This window comes from Arvicola amphibius, chromosome 3 (genome assembly GCF_903992535.2).
Source record: "Arvicola amphibius chromosome 3, mArvAmp1.2, whole genome shotgun sequence".
NCBI classification, from domain to species: Eukaryota; Metazoa; Chordata; class Mammalia; order Rodentia; family Cricetidae; genus Arvicola; species Arvicola amphibius.
In genome coordinates, this window is record NC_052049.1 from 122,619,298 (window position 1) to 122,640,195 (window position 20,898).

Below are 20,898 nucleotides of genomic sequence, written 5' to 3' on the forward strand. Positions count from 1 at the left end.
AGGCCACTCAGGCCTCTTGCTCCACTGTTCCCTCGGCCAAGCGGGCTCTTCCAAGGATCTTTCCCTGTTTTAGTTCCACCCCCCTTGTCCACGTGTCCCCACTTCCACAGGGTGAGAAACTGCCCTGCTTTTCTTCTCTCTACTCTGCCTCCACTCTCAGGAGGCAGGAACCAAGACCACAACCCCCTCTCCCCCTGCCTCCACCCAGGCCCTGGGCAGGACTGACTCAGTGTACATTTGTGGGGAAAGCCATTTCCTGGGAGACACTTGGCTAATACTCTTTTCTCTCTGGGCTCTAGCAGTCCCTATCTGTTGGGCGAGGGTATGAAAGGTTTAAGAGCATTGGGCTAGCCTGGAACAGTGGTCAGCAGATGTAACTACTACTAGGAAAATGGAAACAGTCCTCACCCATATCCTGAAACCAAAGTTAACCCCTGAAACGGAGGGCGATGCTTCCCCCAGGCTGACTCCATGGACTGCCTGGGATTGAGCACTGAGTATTCCTAATGCTGACAGACGCAGAAAGTGCAGGACACAAAAGTGTTTATTCCTAGGCATTCACAAACCTGAGGTCAGCACACACCAGTGACACCATGCCTTTGGGAAGGGTGGGCAGGGTAGTGTTCAGGACACAGGGGCAGAGCCCTTTGGACCCACTGCTTATACAGCTTCACACTGAGAAAGGACAGGGCGCGGGAGGCAGGGGGACAGCCCAGCCTTGGCTTTAGTAAAAGATTGCATAGCTTGTTAAACCCCCAGTCTCTGTTTGCTCTGTTTCATTTGTTTTTGCACTTAGCCCTGGGTGACTGGGTGTCTGCCCAGCGTGTGGACAATCCAGCCCCACCCCTCCTGCTAGGTGAGAAAAGGACTGGGCGAGGGGGCAGTTGAGGGGGCCCCCAGGGGGACCGTTGATCTTGTGGGTGAACCACTGGGGCCCTGCGAAGGGTCCTGCTCTTCACAACCTCATTGCTGTTAAGTTTTTTTATTTGTTTTTTTGTTTGTTTGGTTGGTTGGTTTTTGGTTTTTGTTTTTGCTGAGAGGGCCACAGGAAATGTCCATGGTTGAGAACTCCAGAGGCTGCAGCTCCTTTGCTGAAGTGCTTGGAAACCACACCTGTGGAGACAGCAGGTCAGAGGGCAGATGTCGGCCCCTGCGGCCTCGGCAGTGGCCTCAGATGCGGATGTGGAAAGTGCTGCAAAGGGAAGGGAGAGGGTGAGAGGCTGTGGGCCAGGCAGAAGGCTCCGCAGGGAAAGGCTCACCTAACCCTGGCCATCTCCTTAAGGGACGTTGCATAGAAGTCATTACAGGATGCTCAGAAGGGGCAGGTGTCCAGCTTCCAGCCTCCAGAGCCTAGATAGACCCTTCCCAGGCACCACGGAAGGTCTGGACCCCTCTCATGGTATGAACAGTTATGTAAGAGGCGGTTATGCGTCTGGTTATGCTACTTCGGGCCTGCATATATCATTCCCCACGGGGGTCCCACGGGGGTCCCATGGGACCAGGCAGCCAGCTGTGACCCTAATGCCCTAAAGTTCTGGCCTATCCAACCCCAGCCCAGGCCCCGAGATAACAGCACCTGAGAAAATCTGGGGCCTTGGCGATCATGTCCTCAAAGTCAGCAAAGCCCAGCTTGCCATCACCATCCAGGTCAGCTTCCTCGATGACTTTGTCACACACAAGCACCACCTCATCCTCATCCAGCTCTGACTTAGTGAGCCGGGACAGCGTCCGCTCCAAGTCTTCCTTACAGATGAAGTTGTCCGTGTTGAAGTCTGTGCGGTTAGGTAGAGTGAACAGAGATGGGCCAAGGCGGGACTTCGAGGAGGGGGTCCTGTCCATCACCCCTCCCTCCCAGCTGACCACACTGATTTCTCCACCACCTTCTCAAGTGCCCGGAGTAGCTCTATGAACTCAGACAGTAGTGGGCCCTTGAAACCAACAGGCTCGCACGCAAGACACACGTTAAACATAAACAGTGAACACGTTAACATTTGGGGAACCCACAAACCCCCACAATGAGGGTGCACACAGTCACATCCCAAACAGTTCCAAATCCGAGGCACCCTGAGAACTTCCCACTGAAGCCAAAAAGCATTCCTGGCTCACACCACAGTGGACTCCCAGAGCTAAGAAAGCCAGGACCCAGAGAGGTCAAGTGCCTGAGTCTAAGTCAGAGCTCTGATCAGGATGGAGCAAGGATTCTGACTAGATCTATTTGACTCTAAGACCCACACTTTCTTTTTTTTTTTTTTTTTTTTTTTTTTTTTTTTTTTTTTTTTTTTTTTTTTTTTTTTTTTTTGGTTTTTCGAGACAGGGTTTCTCTATGGCTTTGGAGCCTGTCCTGGAACTAGCTCTTGTAGACCAGGCTGGTCTCGAACTCACAGAGATCCGCCTGCCTCTGCCTCCCGAGTGCTGGGATTAAAGGCGTGCACCACCGCCGCCCGGCTAGACCCACACTTTCTAAATAACACCTCATCACCTCTGGTAGGCTTCCAGACACACATGACTAATTAACACATATGTCATGTTGTATTTTGTAAGTATGTATAACTTAATCTGCCAATTAAAAACAAAAACAGAAGTCAAGTCAGGATCTCCCTAAAGCAGCAGTTCTCAACCTGAGGGCCACGACCCCTTTGGGGGTCATATATCAGATATTCACATTACAATTCATAATGGTGGCAAAATTACAGTTATGAAGTAGCAATGACATAATTTTATGGTTGGGGGTCACCACAACATGAGGAACTGTATAAAAGGGTCACGGCATTAGGGAGGTTGAGAACCACGGCCCTAGAGAGAGGCCACAGCAGGGAAGGCCTTTGCATGCAGAGTAAAGGGTAGAGCTGGGTCTCCTGGGCAAAGGTGCTACTAGTGTCCCCAGAGCACAGCACAGTGGTTCTGTGGGTCCGAGCCGTGGGAAAGCTCATCGTGATTACCACTCCTCCCACCCTCTCAGCATAAATTCCAGCTCTGTGCACTTGACTTTTCAGGCCTCTAATGCCTTCCCAACAAATACCCACTCAGCCTTCAAAGTTCTTCAAGCATCACTATCTAGACAGAGAGTCCCTCCCACTGAATGCCTGCTGCCCACTAGACTGGCGTGAATGGCAGTGATGAAGATGAGAGTCACTCTTCCTCATTTACGTAAACCATGCCTGAACTCTGCAATGAAGAAACAGAGTTGGAGGGGACAAGGACCTCCCTGAGGTCACAACCCTGACCAGAGTCGGACTTGGAACAGAAGCCCTTCAGTGTAACCTGAGCTGCCCACCTCTGTCCCTGCCTGTGGAGGCCTCCACAGTGGGCATGAAGTGGGATTTATCTCTGCTCCTGAAAGGCCTGCAGAAGGTTCCATGGAAAAGCCCATTATCTGGATAGTGGGCCAGAGAGAATCCTAGGGTAACTGAACAGTAAGACCCTGAGACCTCCACGAGCTCCGCACTTTCCTCTTGTAGGAAGACAACAACCTTTACCAGGGGCAGCACTGTGGGGTCCAAGACTGAGGGATAATGGGTAAGATTTGAGAAGCTACATATACGGAGGGTGGACAGGCAGGGTCGGCTTTCTTACATGCAAACACAATGTGTTGTGCCATGTGTCTCAACCAAAGTCCTTAGAAGTAATCACAAAATTAATAGACAGCCCTTGACAGGCCCACTGCTTTGAGATCCACCAGCTTCTCAAAGGTGCGGGGAGGTTTGCAGTCTTTTCATCTGGTCCAGTAAAAGTTCAAACTCTTCCTTGGGCCTCAGTGATCTGACTCAGTAAGGATTTGACTCAGGCAGTGTGGCAGCCACCAATTAGCTATGGAAGAAGTCTGCTGTCTAGTGCCCCCTAGTGGCCAGTGGGTCCGCAGGGTGGGGAAATGGGGAGACCCTACCTCTGGTCTGGGAGGGGGACTCTTGTGGATTTCCCTCCCCAAATGGCTCATCCCAGAAGACCTTCTGTCTGGCCCCCAGATTCAGCCTGACATTTTTAGTTCACAATTAAAATTTTCCCATTGATCTTTATAGAACACACTGCCCTTCCCTGCCAGAACCTGCACGACCTAGTCCTGAGCACTAGACCCAGACTCCTACAGCTTAGTTGACTTCTCTGTCCTCTCACTGATCCCTCCCGCCACATCCCAAACCTTCATCATCTTGTCAAGCCTTACTGTCTACTCTGTTGGGGTGTCTGTCCTCTTGTGTTCAGGGACCAATCTCCCCTGGTCCTCTAGTCCCTGTTCCCCACCCTTATGCCCACCCGGGGTGGAAGAGTCTCTCCCTCTTTCTGAATACGTGCCTCAGGCATGATTTGTGCCCTTGAGGCAGATGTTCTTCAGAGGGCAGCCACAGTGTACCCAGCAATAACTGGGTGGTCCAATGGCTCACATGATGGTCCCTTCAGCACTTCAGCTCCACCCTGCTGCCAGCCCCTCCTTACCATAAATCTTGAAGGCATAATTTGCCTTGAGCTCTCGGGGTGCCGACTCACAGAGCACAGAGAACATGTCCACAAAGTCGTTGAAGGTGAGATTCCCCTCGCCATCCTCAGAGAAAGCCTCCACGATCCTCTCCTTGAAGGGATTCTCCTGAAGACAAGCAGAGCCATCACTGAGGGTAAGGCAGGGGCTGAGGACCTGTCTGAAAGCCGCCTGTGAGAGTAGGCATGTGTGGCCGCAGAGCAAGACAATAATCTCAGCTATTTAACACGTTGTTGGAGGAGTTGCCAAATTAGTGTAAGGCACTGATCCAGGACCTGACTCAGCAAGCATGCTCTCATGCTACACAGGGTCCACACACACACACCGCAAACTGAGCCTACATGCCAACTGAGGCACATACACAGGCTCCTTCCTCCATGAACTGGGTTGTGTCCCCAGCAAAAGAAGACAACCACTCCAGGAAGTCCTCGGATCAGGCTAATTCAGGTCAGACAGGTGAGAGGTGGAAGGAAGGCCCCAACGTGTCAGATAATTGGACCAACACAAGCAGCAAGGGGTAGAGCTGATGCAGCCAGCCACATAGCTCATTTGTTCTCATTCTCAGCACTGCCTCTACTCCTTCCAGTGATGCCCAATCAGCCAGGGCCCACATTTCTTCCACCACAGCTGCTCAGCCCAGATCAGCCCCAGAGGCCTGGAAATACAGTTCCTACAGCACTTCACATTCTCCATGACACTCAGCCTGGTCTCCCACTCCCTCACGGACAGGCAGGGCTTTCCAGGGCCAAGCCTGTGCTCATCACCTCTCAGGACAGAGTTGGGATGCAGGCCCAAGGGACACCATGCAGTTCTCTTACCCTACCTTAAGTCATCCATCCTAGGCCGGCCAAGTCCTATAGCCTGTGGAATTAGGCCCAGTGCTGTGGGAGTGTCCTTTCTATATCCCGTGTGAAGAAAGCCAGAAACCTTCAATGTGTAGGTGGCCTGAAGACCTGTGTGATAGCCTCCCTGGGAGCTGGCCGAGCCTACCCCACATGGCCCCAATCCAAATAAGCATTCTAAAAAGACTCCCACGAAGTATGAGTCTGAGTTGTGCCACTAGAGATGACCAAGAATCCATGACCAAGCAAGGAGAAGAGAGAAAAATGACCTGAAAGAGCAGACCAAGGGCTGCCACGTATAGCCCAGGCCACTCCACATAGGACATGCAGACGGCTGTGGGCCAATGGCTGGGCAGTGGGCAGCCACAAATCTACAGTACACTTACAAGCCCTCACCTGCTTCCATAATTCATGCAAAGTGCAAATTTCTGCAAAATTTACATAATTTATGCAAAGTACATATTGGGAAACTGAGGCACAAAGAGCATCAGCAGTCCACTCGGGGCAACACATTCACAGTGGGTAGAGCCAGGCTTCAGTCTGGATCCAGGCCTCTACTCCCTGCCTGGGCGTGGATTTCCCATGCTCCAACCCCCCAGCAGGGGCCTCTCACATACCCTGAGCTCCGGCATCTGGATGATGAGGCTCATGGGCACATGGACGATGGGACTCTTCCTGTAGTCCATCGGGACGAGGTTGGGGGCCAGCTCATAGAACCGCGCGTGGAGCCTTTGAGAGAAACAGGGAAAGCACTAGAGGCTGTCAGCCCAAAGCCCCAGTGACCCAGTGCCATCCGGTCTAGGCTTGAAATAACTGTCCTCATCCAGGACAAAATGAGGGGCCAATAGGAAGCTGTCTGCTCTGCTCACAATGGGCACAGCTTGGAGAGCAAGCAGGTCCTGCCCAAATCCCTGTGCTACTGACCCAGCTGTGCTTGTGCCCTACTTGTTTTGTTTCCAACACATGCATACGTGAACCACCACTATCTCCCCTATAGTAGTACTTCCTCCTCACTCCCCAGCTGGGCAACTGTCTCCCACCTCCCTCTTTCTTGTCTCTCTCCACCTCTCCCCTCCCTCCCACCCCCCTACCTGTCCTGACTTGGTCTCTCTTAAGTCTTCTATGATGTGCTTGCAAGATGCCTCATCAGGTTAAGGTGCTTTCTGTCACCATACAGCTTGAGTTTGATTCCTGATGCACATGGTGGAAGGGAAGAACCAACCCCCACAAGATGTCCTATGACCTCTACATGCACAATCTCTCTCTCCTCTCTCTCTCTCTCTCTCTCTCTCTCTCTCTCTCTCTCTCTCTCTCTCTCCCCCCCCTCTCTCTCTCTCTCTCTCTCTCACACACACATACACATACACACGTGAGTGCATAAATAAATGTACTTTTCTAAAAGAAGTTTTTTATCCTCCAGGCACTGTGCTTGACATACATCACTTTAATCTCCTGCCCATCACTGTGCAGACGACCCATGACCTCAGTCTGTAGCTAAGCAAACTGAACACTGAGAGATTTGTCTGAAGCCACAAACTAGAACTTCAAGGTCAATACTTATAAAACTATCTGGTAGGCCAAAGAGACTATCCTTGACACACAAGCCACAGCAACCATACAGTGGCTCACAATCATCTATAATGAGATCTGGTGCCCTCTTCTGGCCTGCAAGCATACATGCAGGCAGAACACGGTGTATATAATAAATAAATAAATCTTTTTTTTAAAAAAAAATAAGTTTGAATATCTTTTTTTAAATATGTATTTATTATGCATACAATATTTTGTCTGTCTACAGGCCAAATGAGAGTACCAGACCTCATTACAGATGGTTGTGAGCCACCATGTGGTTGCCGGGAATTGAACTCAGGACCTTTGGAAGAGCAGGCAATGCTCTTAACCACTGAGCCATCTCTCCAGCCCCCAAATAAATAAATCTTAAAAAAGAAAAGGTCAGGCATGGTGACCAAAAAAAAATTGGATTTTTTTTAAAAATCTTAACATTTTGCTAATTTAAGTTTTTAAATATTCATTTATTCTATCTTTGTGTATGAATGTTTTGCCTACATTTATGTATGTATATCACATGCATGCTTAAGGATGGCTGCGAGCCACTATGGGGGCACTGGAAACTGCACTTGGGTCTTCTGTCAAAACAGTAAGCGCTCTTAACCTCTGAGGCAGCTCTCCATCCCTGGCAAATACACCTGTAATCCCAATGCTAGAGAGTAGAAGACAAGCAGATCGCTGAGAACTAGCCAGCCAGCCCAGTCCACTTGGGAAGCTCCAGGCCAATGAGAAACTCTGTCTCAAAACAAAGGTGGATGTGTTTGAAGAATAACACCTGAGGTTGTTTTCTGGGCTCCACATGCATGCACACACAGATGCACCCACACATACATGTGCACCCATGCAGCTGGGCAGTGTTGGCACACACCTTTAATTCTAGCACTCAGGAGGCAGAGGCGGGTAAATCTCTGAATTTGAGGCCAGCCTGGTCTACAGGCGAGTTCCAGGACAGTCAGGGCTACACAGAGAAACCCTGTCTCAAAACAAAGAAGCAAACAAACAAAAAACGTGTACCCATGCACACTCAAGTATACATATGTACACAAACCACCTAGAGTCAAACTGTAGCTATTTCTACACTCTTGTCTGTCTGCCAGACACTCCTCAGAAGAGGTGAGTGTGGGATCTGGCTATGGATACTCCCAAAGGGTGGGGAGCATTTTCCGAAAAGAAAAGCCAGGTTCTGCCCTGGTATACAGATCTGTTATAAAAAACAACTAGGGGTTGGAGAGATGACCCTGAGGCCAAGAGGATGTGTTGCTTCCATGGGATCTGAGTTAGCGTGGCAGCACACACAAGAGGCAGCTCATGACCGCCTGTGACTTCAGCTACAGGGGGATCTGACACCTCTAGCCTCCTCGGGCATACACCCATGGCATGTACTTACACACACACACACACACACACACACAAATATACATAATTAAAAATAAAATAAATCAGGGCTGGAGAGATGATTTGGAAGTTAAGAGCACTTGTTGCTTTTGCAGAGGACCTGGGGTTCAGTTCTCAGCACCCACACTGGGGCTCACAACCACCTGTGATTCCAGCTCCAGAGATCCAACACCCTCTTTTGATACCTGCAGGCACCAGGCAGCCATGTGCTACATATACATACATGTAGACAAAGTACTTAATTCACATAAAATAAATCTTTTAAAAACTTAAAAAGTAAAAAGTAAAACAACCAAAATGATGATGGAAATTTTTAAGGAACTCCCAAATCACTATGTGAAGAAAATCACCGAAAGAAAGAAAGAAAGAAAGAAAGAAAGAAAGAAAGAAAGAAAGAAAGAAAGAAAGGAAAACAGGAAGGAAGGAAGGAAGGTGAGGGGGAGGGGAGGGGAGAGGAGGGGAAGGGAAGGGAAGGGAAGGGAAGGGAAGGGAAGGGAAGGGAAGGGAGGAACGAAGGAAGGAAGAAAGGGAAAGAGGGAAGGAGAGAGGAAGAAAGAGAAAGATCTACATCTCGGTCACCCCTTCCCCCACTGAATTAAAAAAGATTTGTATATGTGCTCTCGTAATAGCCAGGACCAGAAATGACAACTGTGCCACTCTAGCTGCAAGGAACCAAATGTAAAAGCCACCGGGGTGACTTTAGGAAGTTAATAGAGCCTCCCACCACTAAGGAGGCTGAAGCAGGAGGAGGAGTCTGAGTTCGAGGCCAGCCTGAGCTATACAGGGTGACCCTGTCTCAAAAACCAAGATCCAGCTAACCAACCAACAACAACAAGGACAAACTCCAACCAAACACCCAAAACCAAAATAATAACAATAAAAAGACAGAGAGACAGAGAGACAGAGAGAGGGGGGAGGGAGGGAGGGGAGGGGAGGGGAGGGGAGGAGAAGAGGGAGAGGTAAAAGCCAACCCTTCATCCCACGACCCAAAAGGAAACACCAGAACAAACAGTGAAAGTTGGAAGCCAGCCAGCCCTACATAGCCAGATCTGTCTTAACTTCCTACCTCCTGCCCTGCCCCCCTAAAAGAACATAAAGAACAGACATTGGTGCCATTTTCAGAAGAATTGGTCTTTCTCCCAATGATTTCAAATGTTGTGTATCGTAGATTACATTTCATTAATATTTGGGCAAATTCCTTTGCTCATGGTGCAGGTTGGACCCTGCAGGCAGTTAAGTTTCAGACTCCTCATGTATAATAGGAAAAATAAATAAAAAGTAATTAAAATAGATTACAGAAATGTTTAAAAGGTTGAGGAAATAAGGAATACAATAAAGTAATCACTTGGCAGGTGCCTTGGGGTGTCAACTGGACAAGCTTGTCTTTGAGGGGACAAGGACTCCTGTCCACTTGTTCAGGAACAAAGTGTGATTGAGGACAATGGAAGATCTAAGCTCTGGCCCACAGGAAGCATGGACGCTGAAGGGGGTGGGAAGATGGGTGGGGTAGGCTGCCCATCACCTCAGACTCAGAGAAGAGTGGAACCCAAATATTAATGAAATGTAATCTACGATACACAACATTTGAAATCATTGGGAGAAAGACCAATTCTTCTGAAAAGTCAGACATTGATAGCCCACATGAATGCCTGGCTTCCACATGGGGTTTTAAATACATTAAATTTTTAGAAAAGAAAGGATTAAATTAAATTTTCAAATTTATTTGCCAACATTTACAAATTGAAAGATTTGTACACTGTACATCTGTTTGCTGGTCCTGCTGGGGCTTAGAGCAGCTATTTCCTTAGAAATGATCCAGAGACTGGCCCTCTTCCTTTGCTCATGGTGCAGGTTGGACCCTGCAGGCAGTTAAGTTTCAGACTCCTCATGTATAATAGGAAAAATAAATAAAAAGTAATTAAAATAGATTACAGAAATGTTTAAAAGGTTGAGGAAATAAGGAATACAATAAAGTAATCACTTGGCAGGTGCCTTGGGGTGTCAACCGGACAAGCTTGTCTTTGAGGGGACAAGGACTCCTGTCCACTTGTTCAGGAACAAAGTGTGATTGAGGACAATGGAAGATCTAAGCTCTGGCCCACAGGAAGCATGGATGCTGAAGGGGGTGGGAAGATGGGTGGGGTAGGCTGCCCATCACCTCAGTGCTGGCAGGGAAGAGTTGTGTGTAGAGAGTAACAGGATCCACTGGGATTATTGGCAGAGGGAGCAGTTGAGCCTGATCATGGTTATCTGTAATCCAAACCACTGACAGAGGAACCTCCTGCTCAGGTTTCCTCCCTGCCATCTGGTCAGTACTCAGGGTGCAGCTTACCGAATAAACAGGCAGCTGGGGGCGGAAAAGGAGGAGGCTTCATCCAAGCCCTGGGAGGGGAGGGCAGGCCAGCGGAGGCAGGGTCTGGCCAACCGCGCTCTGCCACTGGCCTGCTGTACACAGCTGGGTGGTCCTTGATCCTTGCCCTCTTGGGGCTTCACTGAGATGTGAGCTGTGAAGAGAGACTGACCTGGTAAGGCTATGGGGATCAGTGACATGAGCCTCTGCTGGAGGTGTCACCTCAAAACAAGACAGGCAACGGCTAAGGCAGGGTGTCCAGCTTCCTGGCAGGTTCCTTTGCCCATAAGGGGACCTGATGTTTGCTCTTTTCTCTTGTGTGGAGATTAAGAAGCTAAGGTCGTGGAGAACCAGGAACCTTTGCCCAAGAACCCTTCATTTGCCAATGGGCCAGAGACACCCCCAAAGGTCCGTCAGACCAGCTCTAACTCTTGGCCTGGTCTTAAGCCATTCTTCCCTAAGACCCTGCTGAACCCAACAGGATTAGTGCATGGTAGAGGATAGAAGGGGACGCAAGCCTGTGCCTTTGTCTCTGTGTTTTGCCAGCCCGGACTGCCCTCCTGTGGCCAGTCCTCCTTCCCTTACCACACCCCTTACACACTCGCTGGTTGCTAACAGGCACCACACCTGAATTCTCTGGGGAAGCCAGCTGCCAAGCCTCATTACAGAGCTTGGGCTGACTTAAGAACATTGTAAGTGCTGGGGTGGAAAGGAATTAGACCAGAATAGAAACAGTGTGAGCCTCAGAATACAGACTCCGCATCCAGCAGGAAGAGATGCTAAGGAGGTTGGAGTACACATAACAGAGGGTTAATACAGTAAGACAGAAAAGAGGACGTGTGCCAACAACTCTGGAAGTCAGAGTCAGCCCCAGAAAGCTTCACGACAGGCTAGTTCCAGGGGTCAGCTGACACACCTTGGATTACTGCCCCTTGATAGTGGTACCAGCAGCCCAGAAAGTGAGGTTCTGGGGGACCAAACTTCACCGAGGCCATAGGACCCCAATGTTGTGAATGTGAAAGGACAGCCAGGCCTACGACCAAGTCTGGGGGGCTCTGCACTCCCCCAGGAAGTGAAAATAGGGTATCCTCTGCCCACTCAAGTAACAAGACAAGATGGTAGGCTGGAGGAGGAACACTGTCCACACAGAGTGGTCAGTCAGGGTAACGACAAATGACAGCACAGCTCTCTGGGGAGGCCACAACAGACTCTAGCCCCAGCCTGAGCATCGATCTCCAGGGAAGCTGATCCTGAGACTTTGCTGGCTTTTAGTGACACTGGATAGCCTAGGTAGAGGGGGCCGGTGAGGGCGGCAGGTTTCCTAGCATCCTGTAATGCCTGCTCACTGGTTTGAGACTGCCAACGCTGCTGTCTCTCCTGTCCGGGACCCCCTCCTTAACCCACAGGGAGAAGGGCTGTCATGGAGACCCCTGGTAAGCAGCTCAGGACTGGTAGGCATGTCTTTGGCTTTTGGACATCCCAAGAATGGCAGGACATCCCAAGAATGGCAGCCATTGAGACAGAGGAGTATTAGAGCACCTATCTTAAAAGACAAAGGGGTCCCCTGTGGTAGCAGACCCCAAAAGGAAAAAAAATAGCCAGGGACCTGGAGTTAGAAGGCCACTTCTTCAGACCCTGGCTTTGTGACTCGGGTCAAGTTTCAAAGTCCCGTATGTAAAGGGGGTGAGCAGGATTCTGTTACAAGGTCCTAGTGAGGAGTGAATGAGACTGTGTCTCAAACACTTTATCTCAGAGTTCAGAATGTGGCCGATGCCCCATTCCCAGGAGAAGGATACGTGCCCAGGGAGCAGTGAGACCTCCTCAATCTAAATGGTAGCCCTGATGTATGCCTGAGGCCTACCTGAACTCAGGTCCCACACTCTTCCTCAACTCCCGCTCAGCTCCCCCCCTCCCCGGGAGGGGAGTCCCCAGCCCCACCCTTACCACAGTCCTAGTCCCCAGGGATGTAGACAAGAAGCCACACTTACTTGAGGATGTCCTTCTTATTGAAGAAAGTGCAGTCCTGTGGAGGAAAACACACATGGTGGGCCCTTAGAACCTTACAGCTACAGGGTCCCACCCAACAGCCCTGCAAGGAAGAAGAGTGTTTACTACTCCATTCTTGGCCCTCTTCAGAGGCGACAGCTAATTCTAGTAGATCCAGACGATGCCTCCAGAAGCTTTTGATCCACCCTCTGCCCACACCAACTGGGCCCAGAATAGAAATATATAGGTGGGGAGTAGGGCTGGGTGGCACATTTGTGGGTGCTCAGCAAAAAGGAACATGGAGTCACAGGTGGCCACAGTAGATTTGAAGGTCAGTGGTTACAGTGTGGGAGAGCAGAGAGGTAGCCAGAGACAATTCTAGAGACCACTCAAGAGTGGATCGACGGGATGCCTTGGCACACCTCCATAGGCACCGCAAACAGGGCCTCACATGGGCAGGCAGTATAAAGTGAACAGCCTGGGTCGCCATGGGCAGCAGTCCTGGGTTTGGAGGCTGACAGTTTCAGATATACGGTGTCCTCAGGCTGAAGGAACAAGGGACATCACACTGAGGAGGCTTTAGAGAAATGGAGGCCTTGAAGTGTGAGGGGTAGACCCCAGAAGCAGGGGATGGGAAAGTCGCATCTGGACTCTTTAGGGACCTGACTGTCTGGATGAGAGTCTCACATGATTTTTCCTACGCCAGGCCTAGGTGACAGGAAGTGAAAGTGACCCAAAAGGACTTAAAATGCCCACCAATGCCGGGCTTTTCCAATTATCTCCTGCTGGCTGCCTCCTCTGCCTCTGCCCACTGCTGTAGCATGAAGGAAGAAGGCCTCAGACTCAGCAGAGCCCAGAGCCCACAGGGCCTCCTGGGGCCTTATGCTAAGCAGAGCTGCGCTGATGAGGGGGCGAATGGACACAGCCCAGGCATACTGACAGCCAGGCTGGCTCTGGAAGGCCTGGAGTGGCTAGACACAGGCTGCTTGGACTGCACACTGTGGTGGGCCAAAGAGGATGTCCACACTCTGTGAACGACAGCTGCGATTTTCCTTGCTGCCTATGTACAGGCAAAGAGGAAGGTGGGTGGAACTTCCAGGTTCCCATGAAGCCCAGCGAATCTCTTTCTGTGCCACCTGCTGTCTACTAGGAGACAGACGGAGGATTCTACGCTGCCGTGCCCATCTTGGAAACTCGGGGGTTTCCCCTGGAGGGCTCAACTTTGCTTTTGGCAATGGCACCTCTGTAGGGGTCAGGAAAGGCTCAGGCTGGGAAGCAGCAGCCCCATGCAGTCAGAAAACTCCCTGTCGAGCAGGACCAAGACTCAGGCAGGCTGAGGGTTCATGGGCTGGTCCCTTGGCTATTCTCAGAGACCAGGAGCAGGCAGCACAGACAACCAAGCTGAGCCTTCAGGAACAGATGCCCTATCTAAAGGACAAGCTCTGCCTTCTGAAGGGCCAGGGCTCTGCTAGCTAACTAACTTGTCGCAGAACTAGAAGAGGGGAGAAGGAGTCCTGGCCCCCATCTCTGTGCCTCCTACATATACCCCAAGTCAGAAAGAAAATATACAGACCCTTCAAGAGCACTGCTGGCAGAAAGTGTGAAAGTTTCCATGCATCCTGGCCGCCTTAGCACAATTAGATTCACCTTCCTGGCACTGATCTTTAAGGAACGGTGCCCTGGCAGTAGCCTCCTGGGAATATGGTAGAACTCTAGATGCTTGGGCCAAACTCCTGAGTCAAAAACCGTGGGTGGTAAAGTGTACTCAAAAAGCCCTCCCAGTGGTAATGATCTTACTAGCAAGAGAATTCTTTACCAGAATAGTGCCACCTGGGAGCAGTTTAAAATACCTGGACCTCGCCACCGCTCAGACCAAGGAAACGGGAAGTCCCTGGGTCCTCCCAGGCTTCAGTAATCTTCCGAGCCACTTGATCCTTCCAAACAGGCCTGTAATACTACTTAGAAGGCTAAGAAAGGAGGACCACAAGCTCAAGACCTGCCTGGACTACACAGTAAGTTTTAAGACCAGCCTGGGGCAACTTAGTGTCCAAAGGTGCTAAAAGTGAAAAGAGGACCAGGGGTGGGGGTATAGATCGATGGTAGAGGCCAGTGTACAGAAAGCCTAGATCCAATCCCCCCAGGGCTCCCATTTATCCCTAGCCACTCAGTGATTCTAAAATATAGCCCAGGCTGAGAACCACCTCACAGCCCGCACACAGTTACCAGGTACCTTGCATGAGGGACTCTAAATGGCCAATTTCATCTCATCTCTAGCACTACCCTGGGACAACCATCATCTCCCTATTTTACAGATCTGAAAACTGTGTTTTGGGGGCCTGGACTGGGATAACTAAAGTCTTAGGATTCTGGAAGCACCTAGCAGGCCAGGCTGGCATCTGTAGTTACTAGTAGAAGCCTGGAAGTCAACTCCATCAAGACTTAATTTTGCCTCCAAACGTATGTGCCACCTATCCCCTTCTCTCCAGCACTTCCAACCCCCTCCTCCTCCCTTCTCTACTCAAGAGCTGTCCTGCATCTGCTTCCTATCTACCTGGCCTGCCTACAGTAGTGGTCAGGAGCAAAGACGCTATCTGTCCCATCCGAAGGAGAGGTTGCTCTTCTCTGACTCTGCCAGCTCAGCCTGGGAAGAGTCCTACCAATCACCACACGGCTGGAGGTCAGGCTCCAGAATGACCTTAGTTGATCCCCATAACGACCCTGTGACATAAGCATAGTTGGATTAGTAAGGATTCCCACCAGAAGAGAACACCAACTTCTTCGCTCCCAAAGCCTCAGCTGTCCAACTACAACTTGAACCCAGGACTTCAGAATCCCTATGTGGAGTTTTTTGCCCTCCTAGAAATGTTTGTTGTATCTGTATTTGTTCCTTCCTTCCTTCCTTCCTTCCTTCCTTCCTTCCTTCCTTTCTTCCTCCCTAAGCCACGTCTGTGCCTAGACAAGGTGTAGACAGCAACATTACCCAGTAGGAACTATTCAGGGGCCAGAGAAAGGACTGGAGAGGTACATGTGTCATAGGCCTGTTGAGCACTCCCAGGTGAATGGACCAGGGTGAGGTCAAGGAAACCTCCCTGAAGATGTGAGGCTACTGGTGAGGAGCTAGGACGACACCAGCAGCTTGACTTGAAGCCCTGCAGACTGCCTGAGGCTAAAGTAAGAAATGAGGCTGGAGACCAGCTGAACCCAGAGCTGGCTAGGCTGAGCCCTATTCCGACTCTGTTCATCATCCCAAGTCACCAGAATTACCTGGAGAGAGGTGGCTATACCTGTGTTTTAGAAAGTTCCCTGCTAGAGCTGGACATAATGTTTATGTTCAAACATTCATCCAGGTCCATTGAATGGCTTCTTAGGGTTTCCTATAGGGGCCCAGCTAGGAAAGAGCCAATCCAACTCTCTGTCCATGATTTTCATAGTGAGGTCTATGTTGTCTCTTGAAAGAAAGATGAAGGGAGGAGGGAGAAGAAAGTGGGGGACGACAGAGGAGAGAAAGAAGAAAAGAGGGACAAAAGACAGGGACTGTGGCTGGAGTCAAGGACCCAAGGTGGGGGAGGAAGCTCCAGCTAGACCTCAGTCTCCAGGAGATGTCCGAGGGCTGGCCAGGATCTAGTTCTCGAGATGGAGCAGGGGATCTCAAGGTGAGAGGCAAAGCAGGCGGAGTCACAGGGCTTGTTCTTAATTGAAAACACAGGCTGAAGGACAGCAAAGAGCTGGAGTGGCCGCAGGCGTGCAGTGGGTTCTGGGGAGGGCAGTGGGCCTTATGTGTGTGTGCCGGGGCAGGGGGATAGGGGGTGCCGTACACATAAGGGAGCTAAACTCTGGGAATCAAGGGCATCTGAAGAGCAGAAAATACGGCATCTTGCTTGGGAAAGGGAGGATGGTGCGGCTATGAAGTTCCAGGAAACCCAGAGTTACGTGGAAGTGGACTGAAACTCCGGTGCCCCTACCCAGCCCTGGTTGGCTATCCTAGAGAGCCAGAGGCAAGGAGATGTGGGGCTCTCGTGTTTCATGACTCTCGTTTCTCTGGCAGAGTCTAGGGAAGGATCAGAACTCAACCCTGGACAGGGTCTGACTAGTAACCCAATGCCAGGCTGGTCTGAGTGGAGATGCAGGCTCCCCACCATCACCAGGCTACCCTTTTCTGGTTTCAGCTGCTTGCCTGCATTTACCTAGAACGATGCCTCTAGAACTTGCTGGGCAAAATCCTCATTTCCCAAGGCCCTGTTCAGGCTCTGCACGCTTCTGAACCTTCCAGTCAAAGAGAGAGTTCCCTTCCTATTGTCCTCTCCTGTCCAGTAGGGCTCTTCTTCAATACATAGTCTATCACTTGGGTGGCACTGGAGGTAAGCTCTTCTTACTAATTGAATATTCATGACAGTTATAGACATCTAAGGTAGGAATGAATATCCATGAGGAAACAGTCCTACCCAATCTGTTTAGAGTAGACAGAGACTTCACAGTGGGGCCTGGAAAGATGGGAGGCACTACTTAGAGACGTGAGAAAGGCATCCCATGCAGAAGAAACTGTCTGAACCTGGCAAGTGGGGAAACTGACTAAGGTAGATGGAGAACAGGGTTCAGGATGTGGACACGGGGAAGACTACCGCAGCAGAGGTGAACTAGGCAGGCCGTCAAGATTCTGGACCAGTCAGGGGATAAGCTTTTTTTCTATACCAAAGAAAAGTCTTCATGCGGCTGGGGCTTTGGGATCACCCATATGAATAACTAGCTCTGAACCTGGCAGAATCTGGGGTAAGAGTGGCTACTGGGAGCACAAAGTAAGTTGAGAGATGCGGCTATGTAGATTCCTTCCTCCAGTTATTTCCATGCTAGAGCCATAGGAAAACCCCAACAGATAAACAACACACCCCAACCTGTAACTGCATTTGGGGCCTCTTGTCCTTCCCCTACTCCAAAACCTTTCTAGAATGGGGGTCATGCCCCGTTTGCTGGGAAGAATCGTTTGAGTCCAGCCTGAGAGGGCAGGAGATAAGGTTAATGAGGGAGAAAAGTGGGGTGAGGCGCATTTAACAGACTCCTCTAATTGGAATGCTCTCATTTCCCGGCCTGGGAAACTGAGGCTCATCGCGAGGAAGTCATCCACCCAAGGTGACGCTGCGCGCCGAAGGCAGCGGCACGGTTTGAACCTTAGTGACTCCGCTTTCGCGAGGCCTCGGGGAAGGACTACAGGGGCCGCGACGCGCCTGGCTCACCTGGTAGTTGTCCAGCTGCTCTTCAGTGAAGATGGTCTGCTTGTTCCCCATGGTGGCCGCGGCGTTATCGGTGGCCGCGGCGTCGTCTCTCGCCCTTTTGAGCGCCGCTTCCCATCGGCGGCTTCTGGAGCCCCGAGCACGGCGCCCGCGGCCCTTGCCAGCCTGGCGGCGGGCAGCGTCGCTGGCCCGCTTGGCTCAGTCCCGCAGTTCAGTGGGAGGGACGCGGGGGCTGGGAGGCAAGGCGGGGCCTTGTGGGGGCGGGCCTCGGGTTAGGGCGGGGCCAGAGGCGTGGCGTGGCGGAACCATAGGCGAGCCTGGGGCGGAGGAGAACCTGGCGGGGGAGGAGGCGGGGCCTTAGGCTAGTCTAGACGGAGCAGGGAGGTGACTTCTCCCCGGGGACAGTCAGTCTATGCTACTGCAGTGCACTGGGATCACCAAGCGGTGGCCTCGGAGGGCTGCCTGACTCCTGACCACCCAGCACTTCTGACCGGCAGGGTCATGCCTGAGAACAGCGTGGGCAGGAAAATCCCATGGAGCAGTGTGATAGAATTGGCTCAATCCTGGGGTCTCTGATGGAGTGTGTGGTCCTAGATTGAGAATGAGAGTGTTATTGAGTTTGGCGAGGTCACAGCCTACTTCCCAAGTCACGTCTGTCCTCAACAAACCAACTGAAAGAACCAAATTAAAGGTTAAAAGCAGAAAAAGGAAATTTTCTTCAATGTGGTCGCATTGGGAAGAGGGACAAAGAGGTCCAGCGAACCCAAGTCTGCCTTCAGAATCCTAAACTAAGATCAAAAACTAGAGGGCTAAGGATGTGCATATCTAAACAGTCCTGGCCAAGGTGTGCCCACCACTGACCCAACATTGTTTTAAAACTCTTTCCAGGAAAAAGAGGTAGGTGGATCATTGTGAGTTCACGTCCAGCCTGGTCTACATAGTGAGTTCTAAGATGGATCATTGTGAGTTCAAGTCCAGCCTGGTCTACATAGTGAGTTCTAAGCTAACCAGGTCTATACAATAAGACATTAACTCAAAAAAAAAAAAAAAAAAAAAAAAAAACTAAAAAAGAAAAAAAGAAATCCCTTTCTAAAAAACAAAGCCCTCTCTTGCTGGTGCATTTTCCTTCTCCCAGGATGAGATTTCTGTGGAAGTCTCCATTTCTTTGGGGTCCATTTTTTTAATATTTATTTATTTATTATGTATACAATATTCTGTCTGTGTCTGTGCCTGCAGGCCAGAAGAGAGCACCAGACCCACTACAGATAGTTGTGAACCACCATGTGGTTGCTGGGAATTGAAGTCAGGACCTTTGGAAGAGCAGGCAATGCTCTTAACCTCTGAGCCATCTCTCCAGCCCTGGGGTTCATTTTTTTAACAGTCTGATTGGCAGTCACAAGTGTCTCTTTAGAGCCTCATGGTGGTGGCGCATGCCTTTAATCCCAGTACTCGGAAGGCAGAGGCAGGCGGTCTCTGTAAATTCAAGGTCAGCCTGGACTACAAGAGCTAGTTCCAGGACAGGCACCAAAAACTACAGAGAAACCCTGTCTCAAAAAACAAACAAACAAACAAAAAAAAGAAACACATGACAAAAACAAGTGTCTCTTTAGAGTATCTTCATTTCTGCCAGTCTGGTTAAAAGAGGACCTAGATAGGGCCTGCTTCTGCCACCTATGTTGACCTTGGACAAGCCCTTCTCCTTTGCCAACCCCTTTGCAGAAGAGCAGGTCTGAGGCCCTGACCACTGAAACCCTCTTGGAGGGCGGGAGTTGTAGCTAAGAGGCAAAGTGCTTGCAAAGTGGTCAGGAGACCTTGGGTTCCATCCCCATCAGGAAAAGGTGACAGGGTAGTGTAAAGGCTTGAAGCCTGGCAAGCACCTGACCTTTGACCTAAAGTGTGTAAGGCATCTGAGGCCCTCCAGGTTCCTCAGGGAGGAAGACAGTTTCCTTGTTTTTTTGTTTTGTTTTGTTTTTGGGTTTTTTTTTCTGTTTTTGTTGTTTTTGGTTTGTTTCTTGTTTTTTTTTTGTTTTTCTACTTGAGAATATTCAAAGAACTTACTAGATCTGGAGAACTGTGAAAAAGACCGTGATGCTTTCTTGGGATTTTAATAAAATGCATTGAAAAAAAAAAACCTTTTAGCATCTCAATCTGATCCTGAACACTAATTTGGCAAAAAGGAGATTTAGGTCAGGCAAACATACAGATTTATTGACTGTACAACCAACTGGGCATGGAACCCCTTGTAAGGAAACAAAGCCTAGAGACAGGTGGCATATGCCTTTAATCCCAGCACTCAGGAGGCAAAAACAGACAGATCTCTGAGCTGTAGATCAGAGTCAGTTCCAGGACAACCAGGGCTGTTATACAGAGAAACACTGTCTTGAAAAACCTAAAAAAAAAGGGGGGGGGGGAAGGGTTGATATTTGTGCCAAATATAAAAAATTGACTGATAAGATATAAGCCTCAGAAAACCTATTAATGAAACTAAGAAAAGCACTCACCACAGAGACAAAGGAGTTTAGACCAGAACCTACTGCACCATGGCATGTTGAAACTGAAGAGGAAGAGCCCAAGGTTATTAGAAAACCAGCCCTCATTTATCCAGTTATCATACAAGAAAGACCACCAGTTAAGGTCATTATGGGAAAAATACCTGTACAAATTAAGACAGACAATGCTCCAGCTTTTATTTCTAGTAGTGAAACAGTATTTTGCATATCATAACATAAAACATATTACAGGATACCACACAATCCTACAGGACAAGCAGTTATAGAAAGATCTAATTGTACTTTAAAAGATATGCTTAATAGAAAGAAAGGGGTAATAAAGACTCCCAAGAGATAGATTACACAATGCTTTATTAACTTTAAATTTTTAATGCTATTGATAAAGGAATGACAGTTGCAGAAAGATATTGGATAGTATTTAAAAACTGCTGAATTAAATCAACCAGTATACTTTAAAGTTGTATTGACCTCAGAATGGAAACCAGGATATATGTTATATTGGAGAAGAGGTTTTGCCTTTGTTTCCAAGGGAGAAAAAAAAGGTATGGACACC

At 49.7% G+C, this 20,898-nt stretch overlaps 1 protein-coding gene across 1 annotated transcript; it reads right to left on the reverse strand.

Moving 5' to 3' along the window:
* Positions 1-526: 526 nt before the first annotated feature.
* Cib2 (calcium and integrin binding family member 2) lies at positions 527-18,019 on the reverse strand. Its single transcript, XM_038324173.1, has 6 exons — positions 17,839-18,019; positions 12,613-12,647; positions 5,928-6,039; positions 4,429-4,576; positions 1,577-1,772; positions 527-1,192 (listed from the first exon to the last, which is right to left on the reverse strand). Exons 1-6 carry the CDS (start codon positions 17,887-17,889, stop codon positions 1,171-1,173), a joined length of 564 nt encoding a protein of 187 aa, XP_038180101.1. The 5' UTR covers positions 17,890-18,019; the 3' UTR covers positions 527-1,170.
* Between the last annotated feature and the right edge of the window lie 2,879 nt (positions 18,020-20,898).